The sequence below is a fragment of the Garra rufa genome, unplaced genomic scaffold (assembly GCF_049309525.1).
Source record: "Garra rufa unplaced genomic scaffold, GarRuf1.0 hap1_unplaced_263, whole genome shotgun sequence".
Lineage (NCBI taxonomy): Eukaryota > Metazoa > Chordata > Actinopteri > Cypriniformes > Cyprinidae > Garra > Garra rufa.
The window spans coordinates 10,259-20,318 of record NW_027394535.1 but is presented as its reverse complement, the minus strand read 5'-3'; the positions used below and the strand labels follow the sequence as shown (position 1 = coordinate 20,318).

General features: G+C 46.2%; 1 protein-coding gene across 1 annotated transcript; it reads right to left on the bottom strand.

Moving 5' to 3' along the window:
• Positions 1-3,257: 3,257 nt before the first annotated feature.
• LOC141317063 (uncharacterized) lies at positions 3,258-5,174 on the bottom strand. Its single transcript, XM_073832887.1, has 2 exons — positions 4,537-5,174; positions 3,258-4,458 (listed from the first exon to the last, which is right to left on the bottom strand). The coding sequence occupies exons 1-2, from the start codon at positions 5,172-5,174 to the stop codon at positions 3,258-3,260; spliced, it is 1,839 nt and encodes a 612-aa protein (XP_073688988.1).
• Between the last annotated feature and the right edge of the window lie 4,886 nt (positions 5,175-10,060).

Here is a 10,060-nt window from a genome sequence, read left to right as displayed (position 1 = left end):
ACGTCGCGTCCTTGAAGCGTCATCAGCCAGGTGGCTATGCGTGCGTTTGTTACCACGCCATCTCGGATTCGTTGGCTGTTGAGGAAAGTCACGGGTTGGTGACAGGTTTCTATGATGACTTTCTGGGCTCCAATGTAGTTAGAGAAGCGTTGAATGGCCCAGACGGTGCACAACAGAGCTTTCTCACAGTCTGAATATTTGCATTCAGGTGGTAACAGTGTTTTACTGGCGTAGGCGACCACTCGCTTGTCTTTGTCATGTAGCTGATATAGGCCTGCGCTGAGGCAATGTTTGGAAAAACCTGCTTCCAGATGGAATTCTTTTCCTGGGTCTGGGTAGGCTAGACAGGGAGCAGAGCACAGACGTTGTTTAAGCTCGCTCATCGCTTTGTCCTGGTCTTCCGTCCAAATGAAGGGTTCATCTTTCTTGAGGAGAGATGTGAGTGGTCGTGCAATGTCAGAATAATTTTCAATGAACTGTCTTGAATAGTTGCAGACTCCCAGGAAGCTTCGCAGCTCAGTGATATTAGTGGGGGGTTTTATGGTTTGGATTGCTTGAGTGCGGCTGGATTGCGGTTCGATTCCTTCTCGTCCAACAAGGAGGCCGACATAGTTCACTTTGGTTTTGCACCATTGGCCTTTGTGGAGTGCAATTTTGGCACCTGCTGTAGTCAGTTGATTTAGGACGTGGTCGATTTCCTTTAGATGGTCTGCCGCGTTGGTGTTCTGCAAGAGCAAATCATCAACATAGATTATGTTCCCTCTGGCTCTGGCATCAGGGCAGGCTTTGTTTAGAAAGATGTTGAATTCAGCTGGTGAGTTGGCATAGCCGAAAGGACACCGCGTGAAGGTATATTGTCGGTTGCCAAAATTGAATGCCAGCTTGTGTTGGTCGTCTGGATGTACGGGAATGGTCCAAAATCCGGAGGCAACGTCCATAGTGGATAGGATCGTGGAGCCTTTGATTTTGGGTATTTCTTGGTCCAGTTGTGTCATGGGCCATCGTGACAGGGGTACCTGTTTGTTCAGTTTACAATAGTCAATAGTAGGCCGCCATTTGCCGTTAGGCTTGAGAACTGGCCAGATAGGTGCAGAGTATGTGCTGTTGCAGGGGCGGATGATTCCCTTTTCTAGCATGGAGTCGATGATTTCTTGTACCGACTCATATGATGCGATAGGAATTTTGTACTGGCGCACATATGTGGGTGGTGCACTTGGGTTTGTCGGAATGCGCACGGTGTGGATGTTGGTTAGGCCACAGTCCAGAGAGTCCTTAGCAAAGGAGTCTTTGTATTTATGTAGGACTTCTTTGAGTCCCTGGCGCTCAGCGTCGCAGTGGAGGGCGTCTGCTTCCTCCAAGATCTGTTGGATCTGTGCGTTGAACCCGGGGTAGGGTTCATCTGTGGGTTGTGTGTTTAAAGAGTTCTGAGCCATGAGGGTCACTTGTTCTGCTTGTGCTGTCAGAGGTTGGGAGGAGACAGCGTAGACTGCCAGGTGTGTGTCATCGGTCAGCTCTGAACGACAGACGCTTTCTTTGGATACAGGCAGCACAGATGTGATGGAGATAGTTCCATGCGGTTTAGTGAAGACTACGGCATCGTCCTCTTCGTCTGTCAGCAGCTGGGCTGGTATGGGGCCTATGATAGGTACTGTTAGCTCAAAGTCATGGAATTCTTGGCTGATGAGCCATCCCACGTGGCTGGCTTTAGAGAGTTTGATGTCTTGAGCCGTGCAGTTGTTGACCAAGACGTATACGGAGCGGGATGACACTTCCATGAGGGGCGTGGCTTCCAGGGTCAGACCTAGCCTTAGGTAGGTCCTGGAAGGATGGAAGAAACCTAGTTTGCTGTTCAGAGCTTGTCCTGGTCGCATGTTCAGGCGGACGCTGACGCTCTTTCTGTAGGCAGGTATGGTGACTTCCTGTTCGTTAATCATGGCACAGGCGTCCGGCACTGTCTGACCAGATTGAAGGTTTTGTAGGTTGACAGTGGGGTTCAGTTGATGTGATGCCGGGGCCCAGATGATGTCATTCACCGTGTCGATGCAGGCGTTGAGTCTGACAATGATGTCGGCTCCAACATATAGTTCGTGAGGCAGATCAGGGATTACCAGGAAGTAGTGGCTTAGCAGCCGGTTGTTCCACTGTATGTCTGCTGCACAGATTATTTTGGAGGTAGCCATTGTTGTTGATTCGGGACTGAGAGGGAAGCGGCTATGCTTGGAAACATGTGGCAGGTGCTTTTGTCTCTGCTTCAGCGTTTTGAAAAGGCTTAGACTGATGGCTGAGATCTCAGTCCAGAGAGCCAATACTGCATCGGACACAGGAAGGTCCTGGATGTTTACAGCAGTTCTGATTTGGGGAGGACCTGAGGTTGAGTCCCACGTCTGCAGTGCGCAGAGAAAAGGGTCGAGAGCTTTGTTAGTTGCAGCTGGACTTGGGCTTGGCTCTGACCTTGACCTTGCTTCGTCCTGTCGTAGACGATGGTCGGTGTCTGTGGTTTGACACTGCGGTGCTTGTGGGTTTACTGACTGTAACGGGAGGGGCTCGCGGACCTGTGTCCACATCTTCAGGTGTTTAAAGTCAATTAGAGGTTCAAAGCGATTTAGCAGGTCTTTCCCGATGAGAAGTGGGTAGGTGTTTAGTGGTGAAATGTAAACTGGGTGGATGAGATCCATTGGTCCTACAGTTAGCTGGATCGGGGCCACGTGTTTGAGTTGCAGGCCCGTGTGTGAGTATGCTTGGAGGTTTAGTTCACACCTTTGGAGCTTGAGGGTGCTGTTTGCTCTCCTGTTTCTCTCTTGGATTTCTTCCAGGAGTTCAGTTGACATTAGAGTGATGTCTGCTCCTGTGTCCAAGAGGGCTTCCACTTTGATGTGGCGTTCGATGATGATGGAGAGGTAGAACTTTTTAGCTATACCCTTCTCGATGAGGTCGCCCAGAAGTTGAGGCACTGGAGTGTGGGGTGAAATGGGTAGACTATGGAAACTGGTTTGGGTTTCTTCAGAGGCATGGCAGACAACCAGAACGGCACTTTCGGGCACTGTGGTGGTATCGTCAGCAGGTGGTGATGGGCAGCTGCTAACATCCACCGTGCTAGGTGTTAGGTCGGTGTCACCCGCTGGAGCGGGTTGTTCGGGGTGACTTCCCTGTTCACCTGTGGTTGAGATGGTTGCAATATTTTGAGGGTGAGGTGCACGGGGGTTTTGGTCTGAGGTTTGTTGTGCCAGGTGGGTGCTGTCTTGTTGTTCTGCCGCTAGTCAGGCCGAATCTGGTTTTTCTTTCTTTTCCCATTTCCGATCCTGCTCTCTGCTCTGGAAGAACTCTTTCATCATCATCTTTAACAGTTCTTGAGAGTCAAGACTAGTTGATGTCTTTTGCTCTTGTACAGTTTCTGTTTGGGTTCTGTCAGTATGGAATCTCGGTGGGTTTTTCCGACGGTTTCTTGGGCTGGTGGCCCCAGAGCGTGACTGTCGCGTCCCGTTGGACCCTCCGTTAGAGTCCCAAGATCCTCTGCCTGAGTGTTGCGAGTTCCATGATTTTTCCCATCGGCCTTCCTGCTGCCGTGGCTGGTTCCGTGATCTCTCCCAGCGTTGTCCAGTTGATGACTGTCCATCCCAGCGGTCGTTTTTTTGTTTTGGTCGGGTGCCACTTTGGAGGTTCCGTTCCTTGTTAAGTGAGGATGACTTCCATTCTTTGGGTCGTGGCTTGACGCTGTCTTGGGGACCGGCGCCCTCCAGTGCCATCCCTTGACTTTGCGTGTTGATGTCAAGAATTGCGGCAGGTTTGGAGCCCTTTTCTGAAGCCATTTTTTGCTTGGCGTAGGCTTTGTGTGCCAAGTCTCGCAGTTGCTGAGATGTCATTGTTCGTGGGCATGCTAGGACGCCAAGGTGGTGGCTTACCCCAGGATGGAGATTTCTGAGGAAGAGAGTTCTGAAATTCTGGTCCTCTTCCATGCCCGGCTCATTGCGAGCTCCGAAGTATGATCGTCTCAGTCGGTTGTAATAAGCTTGGGGCGTTTCGTGACGACCCTGCTTGGTCTCCAGGGCGGCCACCAGTCCTTGCTCTGATTCAGGGTCTGCGAACTCTTTGATGAGGGCTTGGCGGAGCAGATGGAAATCAGTCTTTGTGTGTGAAGGCTGTCGGTCCAAAAAGCTTCGTACCTCAGGGCTCGAAGTCGATCGCAGAAGATAAAGTCTGTCTTTGTCCGTAACATTGGGTCTCATTTCTAGATGAAATTCTAAGTCTTTCAAGTAGGCGTGGACGTCTTGAAAACCTTGAGCACTCGGGGAAAACTTGCTTATGTTTCGAGCCAGCTTGTCGAGGTCTTTTAGGTCCAGTCCGTGCGATGCTTGCAGGCCGGCCCGTGGAAGTTCTCGTAGCTTGGGTGTGACGTAGGTCTCTTCGGAGGGAGCTGGTGAGGGTTTTAAAGTTGCTCCCTCCCCCTTTTGTTCACGTGAGGTTCCAGGGACGGGGGACCCAGGCCTGCTTGGTAGGGGTGAGGCCGGGGCCCGTCGGGTCCTGGTTGGCTCGGGACGCAGCTCATAAGCGTGTTTGAGTTCATCTCTGACACTTTCAGCTTCTTCTTTTATGTCGTCCAGCTGTTGAGTGAGGTAACTTAGTTCAGTCCTTGCCTCGTTCAAATGAGTTTCGAGGGCTTTAATTCTGCTGTTCTTGTCTTTGAAGTCCAGTTGTGCCTTTTCTAGTAGCTGTTCGGCGTACCGGAGCTTGTCGCTGACTTCCGTGTAGGCTGCCTTTGCTTGTTCCATTTCTTGGGCGGTGGTCGCCAGAGTTTCTTTCAGTTTGTTGATCTCCTCAGTAGTTCTGGGGTTCGTTCCGTCGGACCATTCCTGATGGTCTTGAGCCTCCAGTTCAAGCTGTCCGATGCGTTGTTGTGCGCTTTTGAGCTCCTGCTGGAGATGGGCGGTTTGCCTGTCACTCAGTTTGAGGGAAGCGATGAGGGTGTGACTCAGGGAACCGGTGATCTTGGCTAGCTCTTTGTGTCCATAGCTTTGGCTGGGATCATTCTCCATGATGCCTGTTATGTTGTTGTCCAGTTGGTCTTGTGTCTGATGTTTGACAGCTTCGGCGGCTTTGGGTAAGAGGCTGTCCGTCATGGCGCTTAGCCAGATTTCCAAGTCCTCCCAGTGGCCAACGGGGTCTGTGGTGCGAGACATGTTTCGATGCCGCGAGGGGAGACCAAACCACTGACTGACACAGACCTGAAGGAGAAAGAACAAACAAAAAACAAAACAAAAAGAGAAACAAACAGACAAAACTGGAACAGGGGTGTGAGTGTAGTGATGTCAGGTGTAAGTGGTGTCAGGTGTAAGTGGGGTCTGGGCGTGTGGTATGGAGGTGAGCGTGTTTCTCCCCACAGGTGGTTCGCTGGTGTGTAGCCTCCAGCTAGTGTCGCTTTGACGAAGGTGAGGGGAGGTGTCACGGGTGTTGTAACTGAAAAAGAGAAAAGAAACAGAAAAGAACACACAGCAGGGCCGGCGTGGTCGGCTGCTTCTCCTTTTCCTAAGACAAGAGAGAGAGGAGACAACACAAAGAAACAAACAAACAGGGAAAAACAAAACAAAAACAAAACAAAAAACTGTGCACTTAGGGAAAGGCAGGAGGAGAAGAGAGAGATTGGGGCTTTGCCCCGCCTGGACTATGACTGCTATTGCAGCTTCCTCCGGGGGAGGAAGCGTACGATAACAATGACAGTGTCGGCCTTGCAGCTGGTAGAAGTGACACTGTACACCAAACAGAGAGTTTCTGCTGACGGCTTCACGACCGGTGCCTATCGACCTTTGCTGTACTCAGTGGGGCCTTATCTGTGGTAGTTCAGATGGGGAGAAGAAGGGAGAGTTAAACACGAGTTTAAATGACAACCTCAGGTTGACTGGGTATCGATTAATTGTCTTTTAACAGCCCAAATTCTCTGCTTGCATGATTTTCACAGGCACAATTGAGGAAACAACAGGTCCAACCCAGAGGAGAACGGTTAGAAGGAGAGAGAGAAAGGAGGGAGTGAGGGGAGAGTTATCCAATCAGAGCGTGCGGTTTTGCTCCCGCCCGTCTAGAAATGTGACCGGTCCTACCAGGACGATTCAAGCTTTGCTTCACCGAATAAATTTATGTTTACATTCAATAGTGATGGTTATAAGACTCGATTGTGTAATACTTGTTAGTGTTTTAATCAGTGGTTGTGATCAATTAATCAGTACAAACAATTGAAGTTAAGGATAAGAAGTGACTATTGATTGAGAAATACTTAGTTCTTGTTTCAAATCGCTAAACGACTGTTTCTGTTTTACAATTTTGAAGACCTCATCAAAATCAGTCAAGCCACCGTCATGTTACTGCTCAAATGTGCATCATATGACATATGATATGAGAGTGGAAAAGCAAAAATTAAAATAAAAAAAGTTTTATTAAAAAAAAAAATTATTTTTATTTTTATTATGATTAAACTTAAAAATCAGAAGTGTTAAAATTATAAATTAAATCAATTACTTGATTAATTAATTTAAAAACATAACGTAAGCATCAATTTCAGAATTAAAGATCAATAATCTTAAAATTAGGAATTAAAGTTGAACAATCACAGTTCAAAATTTAAAGTTCAAGATGTAAGATTTAAAAGAAAAGGAAAGAAACAAAATTCAATTTTGTATAAGTTTTCCACTTGGAAATGACAGGTGGTGACCAAACTTTAATAATGTCACATTAACTTGTTTACTAATGATCAACATCAAATCACATCAAAGGAATGTACTGTAGCAAGGAGATGTTGTTATTTATCAGTATTGATCAAAGTAACAAAATTAATCAGCTTTAGTATTTGATTGCAAAGCTCACCGCTTGGGGTCTTTGGACAAACACGCACTCAGCAGGAAATGGAGCTTTTAAATCAAATACATGTAAATAGACAAACCACAAACTATAATGTAATTTCGAGATTCTATAATAATATGATATAGTAATGATAATGATTCTGATGGCTGGTTACAGTCGCATCAAGAAGGGACTTAAATTTAAAATGAAATCGTCAGTATTCCTGTCAGATGGGGAGAGCAAAGACCAAAGGGGATCACTGTGCAGCGATATGAAGTTATGAAACTTTGGGAAGTGAAAGTCAGACAGTTAGACAGAACGTTCAGCAGCTTGAGATTAAGTCACTCAGAAAACGTCACACACACTGCTTCAACTGTTACAGATCCACAACAATCGCTATGTGCTAACTGCTATTCCTCAAAGCTAATGGCTTTTACATCGGCTTGAATTAGCTTTAGCTAGCTTAGCTGTTCCGCTGGTGTTTACGATCGTGCAAGGGCGGACTGCGCCTGCGCACCGAGGCTTTACCCGGAAAAGGTTTGTTAGGACTTCCGGGCCGTTTCTATGGCTGCGGAGATACAGTCAGCATGAAGTTCGGCAGTTTTAAATACCATGCATGAAATGTCAGCGCATTTCGGATTTGCACAACAAATAAGCACTATTTATATTCTCATCTTATGGCACTGGATCATCTCAGCTCGTTAGAGTGAGGCACATTTATCCACAGCTTTACTGCGAAAAAAAAAAAAAAAAATACACAAATTGTGTGCCGTTTTAAACAACACACAGCACATGTGGCCTGAACCACTTAATTCTATTTGATTAAGGTTTCACAGTACTCCCATAGAACTGACGCTTGTGTGCTCGCTTTACGCGGCGCGTCTCAAGTTTACTAGTTTTAAGCAAATATTTGGTAAAAGAACGTTAGTTAGCTATTCTAGCGATCTTAAACGTGGGAGGTGTGTAACGTTAGCCTAGTTGAAAACAACAGTGGAACACGCACCGCGTCGCCAGGCTACAGAGCTCTATTTAACAGAAAAACAAGGAATTCGCTTACTTTCCTATTATTTTTGTCTCGGCGGACAATTTCTAAACGTTTAATCTGTAGTTTAAATTCTTTAGAAGACAACTCGAGGCACACTTTTCACTCAATCCAAACTGTAGCCACAATAAAACTTGTTAACACAATAACTGTTTCACTATCTGGTCTATTTCTTTCCGGATAAAAATAGAACAAATACATACAGAATGACTTGAATTTTATATCACAAAGTACAATTTGCCAGCATTATCCTCCACCATTTATGTAGAAATTAACTCAAATTTAATGTTGATTCGGATATAGAATCGAATCTAAACTTCAGGGAAATCAATTTAGAATTAATAGTTTATATTTCCTGACCGGTCGTCCACCGAATCGGTCAAATCAATACACTTTATCAATTCCAAAGTCTATTCACGTTCATTGGCAGGAGCGTAAATAAACTTAAATATTAATTTGGGAAACTAAAGCCAGGTAGCTTGATCTAGGCAAAATAGTACTTTGTGAACACAAAAGGCAAGACAATTCTCTCAATGAAAACAATGATTTATTGAAAACTACACTAGGATTACAAAACTAAACTACTCAAAACACGAACACATACACACACACATTCACACGCACACTCATACAGTTTCAGAGATGGGATTTTATGAATTTTGAGAAAACCCAAGACTTGTTATATTACTGTTACTAGCTTCTCACATCGCAACCTCAGAAAATCATCAAGCAGAGATCTAACTTAAACAAACGCACCAGATTTCAACAAGAAATAAGAGACCTTGTTTACTTGCTCTTGGCCGGAATGGGGATTCCGTCCGGGCTGGAGGCTCGTCTCAGCGGATGACTTGGTTGGTTGCTTGCTAGCCGGTCTTTCGGATGACGTCTTTCGGGAATTCCTCAGGATGAGGGTTGGACAACCGGAGTTGCTCTCAGAGTTCGATTGGCGCCTGGGTTGCGAGGCGCGTAGGCTCTGAAGGTTCAAACCGGGATGCGGAAGTCTTTTGCAGTTTCTTGTGAGTTCTGGAGGGCAAGAATGCCTTGTAGTTGGAACGAGCAGGCGATCTTCGGCAGAGAAAGTTTAGAGTCTTTCAGGATGTTTCAAGGCTCTTCTCGCTCAGTTCAATCAGGTCAAGTCGGCACTTCAAGCACAATTCAAGTCAATTCAAGCCAAATTTCTGGTTCGGGTCAGTAAGTTTTAAAGGGTCTTCCTAAGTACCACCCCGAGGGCTGCGAACCAATGGGGTGGTCACGGGGCGGGGTCCCGCACCCATGCCACTCCTCCTGGCATGTAATTTTATTTGGGATATAGATTTCTCTGCGATTTAGTTATTAACTTCTGTTAACTAGCGTAATGCATACAATACACACAAAATGAAATTCTCATTCACTCAGACAACCTGCAATCGTTATGATCTTTCGAAAGAGACTAAATACAGAACTATAAGGTTACACATGGGATACACGCTAAATAACTTGATTAATTAAGGCACAAGGTATAGTAAAATACATGAATACACGACACCCATTGACATACAGAAAGGAGGGTGTCCTATCCTTTTGCATAGTAAATTCGAGTGATCGAAATAGCGTTCTTGGTATCTTTTTTTTTCTGTATCATATTTGTCCGCACATCCTTTGCGCGGTGGGGTATTTCTGGGTTTTGAGTGGAAAAACCCCACGCTGCTTGAGCGGAGGTCAGTAAGAGTTCGGCGGGCCAGAACGGGCAATCTGGAATTGATCAATGTTCTTTGTTTATTCGTGACTCAGTTTATGATGGTCTCGGCCAAAGTGCGCGAGACAACTGGCTCTTTGTGGAATGTCGAGGGGGGAAGACGATCTTTGGGGAATTGTCCTTTTCCGGGAGTTTCACCAGGATCAAAAAGATTGTAGTCATGAATTAGCGATTAGCTAGTTTACGCCGAACACAAATCACCGTTGTCTCCCTAATGGGATTAAGTTTATGGCCGCTCTGCTCCCTGCGGCGTAGCAAACGGACCATCGGGTAGACATCGTGACGCCAGTGTTTTCGCGCCGTTTCGGCAAATGGTTCAGACAAAAGAATCTGGATCTTCACACGGAGTATGGAGATTTGTTCATCACTTATGGTTTTGCGTAACTAAAATCCTACACTAAGAACGTCTCAGTTACGAATTGTAACCCTCGTTCCCTGAAGGAGGGAACGGAGATGTC